Genomic DNA, 15,000 nt, shown 5'->3' with positions numbered 1-15,000 from the left:
GTCTCCTTTGTTCTGCAGTATCACCTACAGTAACACAACAAAATGACTAAGAGCAACAGTAGGAAACAGCAGCGACAAATCAAGTAAAGAAAGCTCTCTGTTTGTCCATTTGTTTGTCTGTCAGACTGTCTGTCTGTTTGTTTAAATGTCTCTGTCTGTCAGTCAATTTGTTTGTCTGTCCATTCGTCCATCTGTCTGCCTGTCTGTTGACTGTTTGTCCGTTCGTTTGTTAGTCTGTCTGTCTGTTGTCAGTCGATTTGTTTGTCTGTCCATTCGTCCATCTGTCTGTCTGTTGTCTGTTTGTTTGTTAGTCTGTCTGTCTGTTTGTCAGTCAATTTGTTTGTCTGTCCATTCGTCCATCTGTCTGCCTGTCTGTTGACCGTTTGTCCGTTCGTTTGTTAGTCTGTCTGTCTGTTGACCGTTTGTCCGTTCGTTTGTTAGTCTGTCTGTCTGTTTGTCAGTCAATTTGTTTGTCTGTCCATTCGTCCATCTGTCTGTCTGTTGTCTGTTTGCTTGTTAGTCTGTCTGTCTGTCTGTCTGTCTGTCTGTCTGTCTGTCTGTCTGTTTGTCAGTCTATCTATTTATCTCTTGGTTTGTCTGTAAGCCTGTCTGTCACTCTGTGTGTCCACCAGTCTGTCAGTCTCGTTCCACTAATACTTCTAGCTACACAAAACTTCTCACTCTTCTCGTTTCTTGAACTCACCTCATAACTATGAGTTGAATTCACAAACAAGTTGCCAACATCCAGAGTGTCAAATGAAAGTTGAGTTATTGGTCCCATTCCATCGCCTCGAATTTTCAAAGGCAGCCGTTCCTCTCTTCCTGTCACATCCAGATAGACAGTCCGCACATAAGTGACTGCCTCTCTCGGTTGGAACTTGACGGTGATTTCTGCCTGAGAATTGGGCCAGATTTCACCATCAATAGGATCAATAGAGATGACGTCGTCATCATGAAACAACAAGGCATCTGTGTCGACAGCCTGTGGATAAACCGAGTAAAACACATGATTATAAATAAATAAATAGAAATGTGGAGCAATGTAGACAAACTGGTAGATTAACTAATGAACACACAAAATGGGTTGAAAGGTAAAATGAGTGATGAAATAATAAGTGAACGCAACAACAAACAGACACATACAAGACAAATCAGTAAGCAATAAATAGACAAACAAATGAAAAATAAACGGAGAGCAGACAAATAAATAAACAGAGAAACACGTAAACAAATCAACAAATAAACAGATAAATGAACAAACAAGTAAACAAACAAATAAAGAGTGTGTGCATGTGTGTGTGTGTGTGTGCATGTGTGTGTGTGTGTGTGTGTGTGTGTGTGTGTGTGTGTGTGTGTGTGTGTGTGTGTGTGTTTGTGTGTGTGTCATACGTACCTTTCGTCTGTTTTGAAATGTTCTCGTTAAGAGAGACATACGGTCTCTCAACACTGGATTTGCTTGACACTCGTCAAGAAACTCGTCACGTTCTGCTTCCTCTTCTGCATTAAGATCTTCTCTCAACTCTTGCTTTTGGTTATAATCATCTGTTGCGCTTGCCAGTGCTTTCCACATGTAACGAGCAATTACATCACTTCGATTGGTAACAGTAATACTCCTACAACAACATGGCAAACAGTAACCAACGTGATTTATAGCAAACCATTGTGGTCAAACATGTGTGTGTGTGCATGTGTGTGTGTGTGTGTGTGTGTGTGTGTGTGTGTGTGTGTGTTGTGTGTGTGTGTGTGTGTGTGTGTGTGTGTGTGTTGTGTGTGTGTGTGTGTGTGTGTGTGTGTGTGTGTGTGTGTGTGCATGCACACGTGTTCAGATAACAAATACTGAACCTTTCAATAGTTTGGTGTGTATTCGTATGTCTGTTATCTATTCATTCATCCATGTATTTGTCTGTTTGCCTGTCTGTCCCTTGCCCATGTCTCCCTGTTTGTCTGTCTGTCTACCTGTCTGTCCATCCATCTATATTTCGTCTCTCCATTGTCTGTCTGTCTATTGCCTGTCTCACCACCGTGTCTTACCATCCATCTGCCTCACACACTTGCACACAACACTTCACAAATTTCAAGCTGATCATTGCCACTACGATTCAGTAGCTTAGCTCACCGTTCAGTCATCATCCCAATGAACGTCTTCTCAAGAATGAGAGAACTCTTGTCAAGCCTCACATTAGCCTCCACTGCAGCTCCATACAATCTAACAAACACGTCCTCTCCTAAAACCAAATACAGAAATAATAATTAAGAAAATTATTTATACTAATTGAAAACAATGAGTCATACCAGTGTCATAATGAATGATCAGCTCATCATTATGATCTCCCAGTATTGACGGTGTGAAGTCAACTGTGACTTGTAGCCACGCGCCCACCTCCAGCCGACCACTTGGTGGGGACACACTATATGGGTCATTCGTTGTAAGAGCGAAGTTCACGTCACGATTACCAATGTTGCGAATGAGCAATGTCTTGCTGGCTGTGTGCTGGCGAATGAAGACAAGTTAGACAACAAAATGTGTAGGTATTGACAGACACGCAGACAGACAAAATGTTTTTATTCCAATAATACAGAACACGTCTCATAGGCTTTGCCTACACAAGCACAACAAACCTCGGAGATTACTTACTTACTTAATTAATTATGTACAACCAAACGGACAAACTAATAAATAACTTTGGTTGTATTTATTTTTCCAATGCGCTTGTACCTTGACTGTTGACGTCGAAAAATTAACTTCATCCGGGAAATCAAGTATTGCTCTGGCGCCTACGCCTTTGACGGGAATGACAAATTTCTCTCTTTCCGTTATGCAAGTCAATTCGTGAATGTAATCCGTTCTCTGATTGGGTTTAAACCGAACCATAAACGTCGTCTCCATTCCGGGAGCGACCTTACTTCCCGCTCCTTTCGGAGCCACAACTTCAACATACGGGGATTCTTCATGAACAACTCGCACGTTTCTCGCCACTTTGTCGTCATTCCTCAACACCAACGGCACCTCGTACACCTCGTACGGTTTGTAGTTCTGGAAAACCACTTGACTAGGAAATGGCTGAAAGAGTGGTTGATCAACATCAACTGCAGACTCTTTGTAATACGAACACTCGGAAAGGTCGAGAAACTCGATGATTTTAGGCACTGTCGCCTCTTTCGTGCTAGACAAGAGCTCGTCAGTAGATAGACGCATTTGAGACATGTATTGCGATGGTTTTAGCTGTAGAAACAAGAACATGAAGGAATGTTGCCGTTTCGCGTCTAGATGACTGACTTTTTGCTCTGTTTCGCCTCCTTTCACCACTTTCAGGTGTTTCTTTTTCGTAGACGCTGCTTTCTTCATTGCTTGAACTCAAATTCACAGACGACCAACTGATCGTGTGCGCCCGCGTCTTTGTGCGAAGCCGTTGCCACGGAAATTGAGCATGCGCAATAAGCATTGCTTGTGTTAAAAATGTTCACTAGACCCTATGCTTACTTATGTAATAAAAATAATAGCAATAACAACAATAATAAATAAAATAAATTAATAATAATAAATAAAGATAATAACTAATAATAATTGTATTAATTAATTAATTAATTAATACTAATAAATTTATAATTAGATGGTTGTAATCAAATATAGCATGCTTTTCAATAATTAACAACAAGTAATTAATAACAACAACATATTGCACAATCTATCTCCAAACCGTCAACCAATTTACTAGTTAGTCACGTGACTACCAACCAGCTTTACCGATTGACGCACGCGCATTACCTCTTGACTCCGCTTTCTGGTCTTTTTTCAATTTGGGAAGTTTGGCGCTATCTCAAGAGCAAACTTGATAGCCGAGCATTATGATAACGCAAAAAAATCGTACGAGACATTTTCTTCAACTAGCGTCCATTAATAATTATTATGTGTAGTAGGTTAATAATTATTAATTAAAGAAAGGCTTTACCGATTGACGCACGCGCAGTAAACATTAACGTACGTTAAAGCCTTGGACTGCGGACCGAACTTGCTGTGTTGCGTGGCGCATTGTTTTTAGTCTTGCCAGCTACTAGAGCACACAAGAGGCGGGCCTAGACGCTTCAGGCGGCTCTAACAGTGAAAGAGAACAATTTACAGTTATAATAATAATATTCTAATACATATTCTAATACATATTATAATACATATTATAATACATATTACAATACATATTACAATACATATTATAATACATATTATAATACATATTATAATACATATTATAATACATATTATAATACATATTACAATACATATTATAATAACATAATTACAATACCATATTCGTATTCACTTGCAATCGCTCGGTCTTTCACACTTTCCTTCGTATTTTTACCAATGAAGGCCATACTACAGTACAAAAGGGCTTGCATGATGCGCGAAAAACACACGGAAAGTTGCGAAACGTGCACATAATCACGTGACACAAAGTGCCTTCATTATCTAGAAAGCCGAACCATCGCCATATGTGTACTTTTCGCCGTCGATTGAAGGTGAGTCAGTAATGCGAAAGCACATTTTACTTTTTCCTGAGCAAATATCAAGTTTACACGAAGCGGCAAAACGAAATTAATGCAAGTCTTAATAATTAATTAATTAATATTGGAACTCTGCAATTTATACATGTACATTAACGTAGTTCATCATCAACGGCCAAGAAGCAATAGAATAGCAAGTTTGTGCAAAAATAAATATGAGAGACATATCGCCTCTGTAATCACGTGACAGGCAATGACATCACGAAGGCTTGCCAAGATAATCATCAGTTTGAAATATATCTGGTCGCTGCCATTTCTTGTCGGAATGCGGCTGCTGTAGTACTTTCGATCCAAAGCCCGTTCTTCTCTACAACAATGTTAAATACATAAAATACATAAATATTTAACTAAATATATAAATTAAAATAAACACACACACACACACACACACACACACACACACACACACACACACACACACACAACTCACCTTTAGAAATGCGGGAAGTTCTACTTTCTGAAAAGCTCGTTTTATGGGATTTACAGAGAGTTCTTTGTCTGCTAAGGCTACTTTCTTTTCCAGCTCAGTTACATTCTCCCGAACAACAGCAATAAATGCCTAACAGAATACAAGCTAAGGAACATGCAACAGCAGACTGTAAACAACAAATGGGCAGACGGACAGACAAATGGAATGGGATTATAGCCAACAGATAGTAAGACAATAGACAAAACCTCCAACTGGTCGATGCTCCTAAATACTGCAGTCAATTCATCACACTGAGCCTGAAGTGCAGGCAATGTCTGTTCGAAGGCGGCCTCTGACTCTTGGTGAATCTAAAACAAACACTTTCTATATAATATACCCCCCAACACAAAATAGAACATAAAAACGTCCATTGTATGTGCCTGCCTGTCTGACTGTCCACCCGTCTGTCTGTCTGTCTGTCTGTTTGTCCATCTGGATGTTAGTCCGTCCATCCATCCATCCGACTGTCTGTCTGTCCACCCATCTGTCTGACTGTCTGTCCATCCATCTGTCTGTCTGTCCACCCATCCGTCTATCTGTCTGTCTATCCATCTGTCCGTCTGTCTGCATCTGTTTGTCTGTCGTCCGTCCATCTGTCTGTCCGTCTGTATGTATCTCATCTGTCCATCTGTCTGTCCGTCAGTCTGTCTGTCTGTCCATCCATCTGTCTGTCTGTCTGTCCATCCATCTGTCTGTCCATCCGTCTGTCTGTCCATCCGTCTGTCTGTCCGTCTGTCTGTCTGTCCATCCATCTGTCTGTCTGTCTGTCCGTCTGTCCATCCATCTGTCTGTCTGTCCATCCATCTGTCTGTTTGTCTGTCTGTCTGTCCATCTGTCTGTCTGTCCATCCATCTGTCTGTCTGTCCGTCTGTCCATCTGTCTGTCTGTCCATCCATCTGTCTGTCCGTCTGTCCATTCATCTGTCTGTCTGTCCATCCATCTGTCTGTCTGTCCGTTTGTCCATCCATCTGTCTGTCCGTCTGTCCACCCATCTGTCTGTCCGTCTGTCCGTCTGTCCATCCATCTGTCTGTCTGTCCATCCATCTGTCTGTTTGTCTGTCTGTCCATCCATCTGTCTGTCTGTCTGTCCATCTGTCTGTCTGTCCATCCATCTGTCTGTCTGTCCGTCTGTCCATCTGTCTGTCTGTCCATCCATCTGTCTGTCCGTCTGTCCATTCATCTGTCTGTCTGTCCATCCATCTGTCTGTCTGTCCGTTTGTCCATCCATCTGTCTGTCCGTCTGTCCACCCATCTGTCTGTCCGTCTGTCCGTCTGTCCATCCATCTGTCTGTCTGTCCATCCATCTGTCTGTTTGTCTGTCTGTCCATCCATCTGTCTGTCTGTCTGTCCATCTGTCTGTCTGTCCATCCATCTGTCTGTCTGTCCGTCTGTCCATCTGTCTGTCTGTCCATCCATCTGTCTGTCCGTCTGTCCATTCATCTGTCTGTCTGTCCATCCATCTGTCTGTCTGTCCGTTTGTCCATCCATCTGTCTGTCCGTCTGTCCACCCATCTGTCTGTCCGTCTGTCCGTCTGTCCATCCATCTGTCTGTCTGTCCATCCATCTGTCTGTTTGTCTGTCTGTCCATCCATCTGTCTGTCTGTCTGTCCATCTGTCTGTCTGTCCATCCATCTGTCTGTCTGTCCGTCTGTCCATCTGTCTGTCTGTCCATCCATCTGTCTGTCCGTCTGTCCATTCATCTGTCTGTCTGTCCATCCATCTGTCTGTCTGTCCGTTTGTCCATCCATCTGTCTGTCCGTCTGTCTACCCATCTGTCTGTCCGTCTGTCCGTCTGTCCATCTGTCTGTCTGTCTGTCTGTCCGTCCGTCTGTCTACGCCTCCAACTGATCAATCCGTATTGTCACAACTCTTACCCTTTCTACAAGCTGGTAATATTCATCCAGTCGCGCCAAGATGTCGTCTGTGGTAGCCTCCATACCGCCAGTCTGCACCAAGTCAACCAACAATCACGTGATCGCACAACCCACCCTGTTGACAAACTTCTTACCTTTCTCGACGTCTCAACGCAAAACAGGGTAGCGAAGTCTTTAGACAAAGCCTCGATACTAACTTCTGTCGCATCTTCTAAATCGTTCGAGACGCTGGGCGCTTGTTCTACCGTCTCATCGGTCTCGACGTCTGCTGCTGCGGCCATTATTGCGCATGCGCATATGATAAGTAGGATTAAACCTAATTGGGTTGGTGGTGGGTTTAGGTTTTCTGGTCGTCGTCTGGTTTCAGATGACTTTAGCAAGGCGTAGAAATGAACCAGAACTGATTGTGTTTGATCTCGGTGAGATGATGATATCAATGTGTGTGTGTGTGTGTGTGTGTGTGTGTGTGTGTGTGTGTGTGTGTGTGTGTGTGTGTGTGTGTGTGTGTGTGTGTGTGTGTGTGTGTGTGTCAATGAATAACAAATCAATGTCTCATACAGATTACACGCTTTGGCCATTTTGGGTCGATACCCATGTTAGTCCTCCATTCAAGTCAGATGGGTGTGGCACATGTATCTTCTCTAAACCCAATTCAACTATTTAAGTTCAACTATTCTATTGTAATAACTGCAGTAAAGGAGGCGCATATGATAGAAACAACTACCACATAGAACTTTATCCTGACGTCCGAGATCTCCTCAACGAATTAGCAGAGAAAGAAATTAAACTAGCAGCAGCCTCACGGTGAGATGAAATAACAATAACTATTTAATATCAAACCACCAAAATTAATGTAAATGTGGAGGGATGTTTCAGTCGTGCACAAATGACTGTCTGCACTGATGTACCAAACAGCTAATATTGTGTTGGGTAATGCTCGCTGTAATATTACAAAGTGATTATTTCAAGTTGCAAAGGAGGAGGATTGCTACCCGTCTGCATACTTTATTAGATTGGGTGACTTGACTGACGTATGGACCATTCCAACTGCCATGCTGTTGTTTGTTTATGTTTGCTGTCATTATCTTCAGTGAAATACAAAGTCAGATTGACAGACAGACAGATGAACACTACTAGTAGTTAGACAGTACATAGTACCCTGCATTGCAAAATGTATCATAGATAAAAGTTCAAATATATGTGATTGACAGACAGACAGACAGACAGTTCAATGTTTGAAAATATATGTATTTACAGACAGACAGACAGACAGATAGACTTCTGGACATCTGGAGAAAGAGATTCTCAACTCAACTTCAGAAGTGCAACGCTAAGGTCATCATGAGAAAAATCTCAGCTCTGACAAATGACATTGACTGTACAGTAGGTTGCTCTACCCAGTTTTCAGCCACTAAGTTGGCTCCGGGTAGTCTGCATTGTTCTCTTTTTGAGTGTTACATGTTTGTTTGTTTTAAATCTAGTCCTAGTAAACTCTCGTAGTTACAGAACTTTATATAGTTACCTTGCTAGCATTGTATTATAGATGTATGTTTGAAATAAATGTTATTTGACAGACAGACAGACAGGCAAACAAACCAGACAGACAGACGATCATGCAACCAACAATAGCTGCAGACAGCATTTCTGTTGGCGTCTTTGTACACCTACATGTAATGCTACCATTTAGAACGGAAGCACCGGCTGCTGCTCACGACCTACTCAAAGAGCTCAACATGGACAATTATTTTCACTACAAAGAAATATATCCGGGATCGAAAACAGCACACTTCAAAAGGTAATAATAACCTTGCTACTGTACAGTGAACACCTCAAACAGAGACCTCACCGACCATCATAATTCACTGTTGTGTTGATAGTCTGTTTTGTTACCATATAAGGCATGAAATGCTAGGACAGGCTGGTCACGTGACAAATGTACCTGTGTATCACATGACCAAATACATTTCACGCCTCGAGTAATAATTAAACTTATTTATATTAACCAGCAACTGTCATTAGCAAATTGCCGTTCAGGTTCAGAGCAATGTCGGGAGTGAGGTACATCGACATGCTCTTCTTCGACGACGAACAACGCAACATTACAGACATCAGCAGACTGGGTTCGTCAACACTCCACACCACACCATGCAAATTCAATAAATTGTGGACTTTGCAGGAGTGACGTGTGCTCTAGTACACACTGGCCTCACTCGGCATGCTTTTCACACAGCAATGGATGAGTTTATCAGAACTAGGCAAACGTGATTTATTATAACAACTTTCCCTCCTTGTCGTATTTCCGTGTGATAAATGAGTGAAATATTACGTTAGCAAAACAGTAACTCTGTATTTGATGTCTCCAAATCAAAACTGTTAACTCAAGTGATAGATGAACGTTATGAATGGACGGGGAACTCGTTGACTGTCTTCGTTTGTCCCTCGCTGCTGGTCACCGTGTTTGTGTTTCCTTCGGTTTCTTCGGCAGCGGCCTCTTTGGGACCCGTCATGTCGTGGTTGTCTGTTTGGTCCTTGTTGTCCGCTGTGTTCTCAGCTGTGTTCTCGTTCACAATTTGCTCTCCGGACTCGGTAGGATCAGGGGGGTGTACTACCTGCCCGCAGACGTGGTGGTGATTGTCCCAGTCTTTGTGTTGACAGAATGACCCGCAGTATCGAGCGACATTACATCCGCTACATGTCTCGCTCGCTTTCCGACCACAATTCCAACAATTCTACGAGATAATGTATGGAATCATGAGAAACAGAATTGTAGTGTGATGTAATATAGTTGTAGTACAGTGCATGTACACGTGTACTACAATGGTGTGTGTGTGTGTGTGTGTGTGTGTGTGTGTGTGTGTGTGTGTGTGTGTGTGTGTGTGTGTGTGTGTGTGTGTATGTGTGTGTGTGTGTGTGTCCTTAATTATGTACACTCTATTGGTTGACCATGTCTCATCTGACTTGCTAAACTTGTTCCTAACCCCTTAGACTGTCATCATTTTCTTCGCCCTGCCCCCCTTGCCCTAGAGCAGAAACTGCCAGCAAACTAGCCATGTAACAAAGTAGCTGGTCATGGCTAAATATGGTAGGTCATAGGGCTACCCTGATAACTTCTAAACATTTTTGCCTCATGTCAGGCAAATAGATAAGCTAATGACCCATAACTATTACAGGATACTAAAGTGATGTGATGTATAATGCCAAGGTCAAATGTCTTGATAAAACCGGACACCACAGCATCCAGGAAACCAGGACAGAGACACTGAAAACAACATTCTCCACGTATCTCTATTTGCCAACACTAACAATTCTGTTTCTCATCAGAACCTTTAACTGAAACTAAAATAAGTACTGATACTCTATAGACTTGATATATTATTTGATAACCCTCAACAAAGGTCATGGGAACAACCACTGACCACCTGTAATTGAAACACTCCTGTGGACAAAGGTGCACATGCCAATTGTCCTCACAGTCTATCATGTTAACAATGGATTAGACCGCACTCTTTAATACCCCGTTTACACCAGCACGCATAGCGAGCTGAGTCACGTGCCAACCCAGTATTCCAGCCTGTGTTTACACCACACACTCTGTAGAAGGAAGCCAATGACCGTGTCATTAACGTGCGTTAGTTACTTGAGATTGACATAGCTCGCATTAGCTCACGTTTGCAACGGATAGAAGTCAAGCTGCTCACGTTTTTTCTCTATGGCTTTACAACAATCATTGAGAATGTGTAGGACATATACGACACGTCGTACTACTTACATGAGACGTGGGTCTATCGCCAGGCGAATCTTGCAGCAACGGAGTTCAAAAGCTAAACTTCTTGCTCATCTTGGTCACTCCACAATTGGATAAGACACAGAGTCTCCGTCTTGCTCCACACTATTTGTACCAAATGAGCATGCGCAGCTTGTTTCCAGCAGGCTATGCGTATACACGATGTACTTGACATGAGCCAGCCCGTGCTGGCCTGGCTAGAAATTCCGAGCTGAGCTGGCACGGCTCGGCCCGCGTTTACACATACCGTAGAAACCGAGCCAGCACGGGCTGGCCCACTTACAAGTGCTCGTGTAAATGGGGTATAAGTTTGAAACAGTACAGGGAGAGCACATTTCACCTTTTGTTTTGGGAATTTTGCTTCCTTGAGTTTCAACTGAAACCAATCACTCATGGGTAGGTGCCACATCACCCATGGATGGCATTCTTACCAAAGACAAACATTCTGTTGAATACACCTCAGTGTGAAACAGTAAACTAGCAATAGTTAGTAGAAATAATAATAAATGCATAGGCAACAGCATTAAAGTAAACCAGAAGAGACTGGAGATGAAAGACTGAGACAAAACAAGTGCTGTACATCATGCCCACATCCAGGCAGGAAAGCAACTAAAAGCAAAACCTTCCCACCCCAATGTGATGTGATTGATTTCAGACTTGCTGCTGGCAAATGCTAATGTGCCTAACTAATAAAATCATGAAGCAGTCCAGCTATCCTCTACACTAGCTACGCATGCTGCTTGTTTGGTCTACAACATTATGACAACACATTATACACCATCTGGTGTCTCACCTCTGTACTGTCTTCTTGCTGATTGGCAAGTTCGAATGCTTCTTCCGCTGCCTGCCTTCTTGCTTCAGCAATACCATTATCCATTTGAGCCTGTAGAGCAGCCATTGCCTCTTTGTGCCTTCCTTCGGCTGTCGTGACTGCCTTCTGTAGTTCAACTACTGCCGTTCTCTTCACATCGGCTACTGCATCTTCTGCTCGTTTCTTCACTTCGTGGACGGATTCTTCCGCTGTAACACCAAAAATGAAATCACTCACAATATAACTCAATACAAATTTATCAATTTCAAGTGCCTTGTTTCATTGCTTTGGCCATCACTTCTCCTGCTTTACGTTTCACTTCCAGCTCTGCATTGTTGACTTGCTGTTTTGCCCAGCCAATGACCTCGTCGCGATCCGCTTGAGCTCTCTGTTGCAAGACGGCGACGGCACGCTTTGTTCGATCCACCATTCCCATCACACACTGCAACATCTACACACACAACGAATACACCTTAACTCTCATCCACACATTCATGCTACATAATATGATCTCTTGCTTAACAATATGAAGTCAAACAGTTTTGGTCATAACAACAACAAACAACTTCTACTCTGTAAGACAGCCACCTTAACCCTCACACGATAAGATCATGCTGCTGTCTTGTATGTTTATGTTAACAACTAGTACCTGTAATTAAAGCTGTGTTTACACTATCGCTTCCACAGCTATGAGCCTTCTCAAAACCACAATAGGATTGTCATGAAGAATTACAAATTTAGACACTACTGTCTTTCTAAACACGCTACAACAAATCCTATAAAGTGACCGTCATTTCACTGTCCTTTCACGTGACCACAAAGTCTGTAAATAGTCTGTAGTCATCACAGTACAGTAACGGGAGTTACCACATATATGATATGGAACATAAAATCGCTCATGGCACGCAATGTTGGATTCCTGTATAAATGTTGTAAACTAAGAAAGCAATTGATTTCACATTAGCAGTTGCATACAGGTAAGTTCCGTTGTTTATTTCAACAAGACTTGGCAATCGCAAACACGAATTACACTGTTGTGGTCAGAAACTCTTTCATGAATGCTTACAAATTTCATTGGCCGCTCGTCCATTGTGTCTGGTTGCCACATATGGCAAAATCGCAAATATTGACAAAATCGCAAATATTGCTCGGTGGTTGGACATTCCTGAACGTGACGGACATAGCCAGCCAGTCCTCCACAAACATAGCCCACAAACCTGACGTCAGTTCAGCCCTATACGTTTAGAGTGGATATTTGCCAAAGTCTCCTGACTTTTACAAAGTCCCGTTTGTTATGGCTCATAGCTGAATAACGATTAATCAGGATACTACACCTTTAGGGATTCTCTAACCAAACACAAAATATTTACACACTAGACTAAAAAGAGATACAGACATCGTAGAGCAGTAGGAGTACAGCACAGCTTTAGTACAGCATTCACACAGTGTACAACATACACACCATACATACATACATACCATACATACATACATACATACGCACACACACTATACATACATACATACATACACATACCATACATACATACACAAACATATCATACATACATACACACACACCATACATATATACATACACACACCATACATACATACATACATGCACACACACCATACATACATACATACATACACACACACCATACATACATACATACACACACCATACACACATACATACATACACACACCATACATACATACACACATACACACATACATACACCATACATACATACACACATACACACACACCATACATACATACATACATACATACATACTACTTAGTAACTACACACAAATAACACCATACATACATACATATGTACTACTTAGTAACTACACACAAATAAAAACAATCAGACAACCTTGTAGGAGCATTATCTAATTACAAGCCATATGATACATTACACATACAAGCTAGTACAAACAGCCCAACCTACCTTGAGTCTCTACTAAAAAGCATAAAACCCATGAGCTGATGACTTCAACCACCAAATTCAGTAGGAAGTCATTCGACCTCCCACATCCATCAACTAACATCCATGTACCAACCCTAGCTAATCACATAAAGTAGAACACCACCAAGCACACACACACACACACACACACACACACACACACACACACACACACACACACACACACACAACCATAACCCACGACTAAAACTTCCTTCCCTCACTGTTAACTCGTCAACACTAACCTACCAATCCCTAATAGTAACACAAAGCCTACGAATACATCCAATGACGCCGGTTGTTTCTCCTGTTGTCACACAACAACCATCAAGTCTCACGTCCAGCCAAGCTAATAAGAGTATACAAACACTACATACACCTTAACTACCTAATGAGTAAACCAACCTTCTAGAGACAAACGAAACGAGACAAAGTGGGAACAGACAACATCCTTAAAGGTGTCTGACTATTTGCAGTGAAAGTGTGAGTATGTGTTACCACCTACTCACAGTGTCAATATGCTGCCAGTCGTCCGCACACTTGTTGCCCAACTCAGGAGGCTCCACAAGCTTTCCACCCGACAATATCCCCACGTCCGTACCATTCGGTATCGAACTACTCCCTCCTATCACCCACAAACAAATCACTAAATTTAGAAGCGACACATCAACCAGTCGACCGACCCCTCGTTCCAACAGCAACGGCAGTCCTCAACCCTCCAGTCACAGACGTGACAGGAGACTGTGGATCTCGACCAGAGGCAACATCCCCTACAATATCAACCCACACCCAACATGAAATCAAATCGATTGCCTCACATATCACACCAATCACACACCAACGAGTTTCGGTTTCTTAGGCGGTGGAGCTAGTGAGTCCATTGCCTTAGTGAGAGCATCTGCTGACCTTTCTTTTCTAAACAAAAATTTAAAAAAATAGAAAAAATTTAGATCAATAATAAAGACACACAAAATTGTTAGAATCAGAATCAAACGCACGTGTCCATTATGTTCCTTCGCTCCTCGGAAGCCGGAGTTAGGGCGTCGACGTCTGCAATGCTTGCTGGTCGTTTATCGTACAGGTTCAGTGATGACACTCCGACTCGAGGCGATCCCTGCACCTGCTGCACAAACCGTTGACCGAGACTCGCCGACCTGCCACTGCCGGACACCTGCAGTAGCTCCTTAGCCAACAGACTCAAATTTTGCTGCAAGGAAAGAGAGAAAACGCAATTTAATCGCACGACTTCTCGTCTGATGACAATTTCGATCAACTATCATCACAATTATGCGTTTTTGTATTGCTACGAGCGCGCGTTAGATTGTAGTTATAAATGTGAGTTTGCTGACCTTGAGAAAAGGCAAGACGAACGAACGGAGAGGAAAGTTGGTGACTTCCTGGAACTGTTTGTGGAATTCCTCGGGAGTTATCAGCGAATTCTGTACGAATAAGACGTCTGTTAGAATGTCCAATAGGAATTGAGCTCGCACCGAGCGAGTTTCGGGTCACACCGATCA

General features: G+C 42.4%; 4 protein-coding genes across 5 annotated transcripts in view; 1 reads left to right on the top strand and 3 right to left on the bottom strand.

The window, feature by feature from the left end:
- The window catches only part of LOC134179067 (hydrocephalus-inducing protein homolog), a 22,605-nt gene extending 19,209 nt beyond the window's left edge, over window positions 1-3,396 (bottom strand). The window contains exons 1-7 of the mRNA XM_062645970.1: window positions 3,278-3,396; window positions 2,717-3,223; window positions 2,293-2,491; window positions 2,117-2,225; window positions 1,394-1,613; window positions 704-982; window positions 1-24 (exon numbers count right to left, since the gene is read on the bottom strand). The exon at window positions 1-24 is cut by the window's left edge and continues 108 nt beyond it. Of these exons, the coding sequence (XP_062501954.1) occupies window positions 1-24; window positions 704-982; window positions 1,394-1,613; window positions 2,117-2,225; window positions 2,293-2,491; window positions 2,717-3,223; window positions 3,278-3,346 (1,407 nt within the window). The 5' untranslated portion in view covers window positions 3,347-3,396. The remainder of the gene's footprint in view (window positions 25-703; window positions 983-1,393; window positions 1,614-2,116; window positions 2,226-2,292; window positions 2,492-2,716; window positions 3,224-3,277) is intronic.
- A 1,131-nt stretch (window positions 3,397-4,527) lies between these two features.
- Window positions 4,528-7,199, bottom strand: LOC134177898 (uncharacterized). Its single transcript, XM_062644672.1, has 5 exons — window positions 7,038-7,199; window positions 6,904-6,975; window positions 5,236-5,337; window positions 4,991-5,119; window positions 4,528-4,867 (listed from the first exon to the last, which is right to left on the bottom strand). Exons 1-5 carry the CDS (start codon window positions 7,182-7,184, stop codon window positions 4,760-4,762), a joined length of 558 nt encoding a protein of 185 aa, XP_062500656.1. The 5' UTR covers window positions 7,185-7,199; the 3' UTR covers window positions 4,528-4,759.
- On the top strand, window positions 7,200-9,207 carry LOC134177899 (magnesium-dependent phosphatase 1-like). Of its 2 annotated transcripts, none has more exons than XM_062644675.1 (6): window positions 7,200-7,322; window positions 7,464-7,524; window positions 7,597-7,707; window positions 8,591-8,698; window positions 8,938-9,023; window positions 9,080-9,207. In XM_062644675.1, the coding sequence occupies exons 1-6, from the start codon at window positions 7,271-7,273 to the stop codon at window positions 9,166-9,168; spliced, it is 507 nt and encodes a 168-aa protein (XP_062500659.1). In that variant the 5' UTR covers window positions 7,200-7,270; the 3' UTR covers window positions 9,169-9,207. The 2 variants fall into 2 exon arrangements, with proteins under 2 accessions (XP_062500659.1, XP_062500657.1); XM_062644673.1 differs by having other exon boundaries at window positions 8,923-9,023.
- Window positions 9,156-15,000, bottom strand: part of LOC134177896 (protein CBFA2T1-like) — a 6,347-nt gene continuing 502 nt past the window's right edge. The window contains exons 2-9 of the mRNA XM_062644669.1: window positions 14,833-14,922; window positions 14,482-14,690; window positions 14,322-14,398; window positions 14,167-14,253; window positions 13,993-14,108; window positions 11,772-11,949; window positions 11,481-11,707; window positions 9,156-9,632 (exon numbers count right to left, since the gene is read on the bottom strand). Coding sequence (XP_062500653.1) covers window positions 9,300-9,632; window positions 11,481-11,707; window positions 11,772-11,949; window positions 13,993-14,108; window positions 14,167-14,253; window positions 14,322-14,398; window positions 14,482-14,690; window positions 14,833-14,922 — 1,317 coding nt within the window. The 3' untranslated portion in view covers window positions 9,156-9,299. The remainder of the gene's footprint in view (window positions 9,633-11,480; window positions 11,708-11,771; window positions 11,950-13,992; window positions 14,109-14,166; window positions 14,254-14,321; window positions 14,399-14,481; window positions 14,691-14,832; window positions 14,923-15,000) is intronic.

This window comes from Corticium candelabrum, chromosome 4 (assembly GCF_963422355.1).
Source record: "Corticium candelabrum chromosome 4, ooCorCand1.1, whole genome shotgun sequence".
Lineage (NCBI taxonomy): Eukaryota > Metazoa > Porifera > Homoscleromorpha > Homosclerophorida > Plakinidae > Corticium > Corticium candelabrum.
The sequence above is the reverse complement of the archived record's forward strand: the minus strand, read 5'-3'. Positions and strand labels throughout refer to the sequence as shown.

Excerpts from the sequence above, each read along its gene's own strand:
- LOC134177898 (XM_062644672.1), bottom strand. The coding sequence starts at position 7,184 with ATGGCCGCAGCAGCAGACGTCGAGACCGATGAGACGGTAGAACAAGCG. Across the intron at positions 5,338-6,903 it reads ATTACCAGCTTGTAGAAAGG|ATTCACCAAGAGTCAGAGGC; the intron begins GTAAGAGTTGTG and ends TGTTTGTTTTAG. Across the intron at positions 5,120-5,235 it reads GGAGCATCGACCAGTTGGAG|GCATTTATTGCTGTTGTTCG; the intron begins GTTTTGTCTATT and ends GTATTCTGTTAG.
- LOC134177899 (XM_062644673.1), top strand. The coding sequence starts at position 7,271 with ATGACTTTAGCAAGGCGTAGAAATGAACCAGAACTGATTGTGTTTGAT. Across the intron at positions 7,525-7,596 it reads CCTCCATTCAAGTCAGATGG|TAAAGGAGGCGCATATGATA; the intron begins GTGTGGCACATG and ends TAATAACTGCAG. Across the intron at positions 9,024-9,079 it reads TACAGACATCAGCAGACTGG|GAGTGACGTGTGCTCTAGTA; the intron begins GTTCGTCAACAC and ends TGGACTTTGCAG.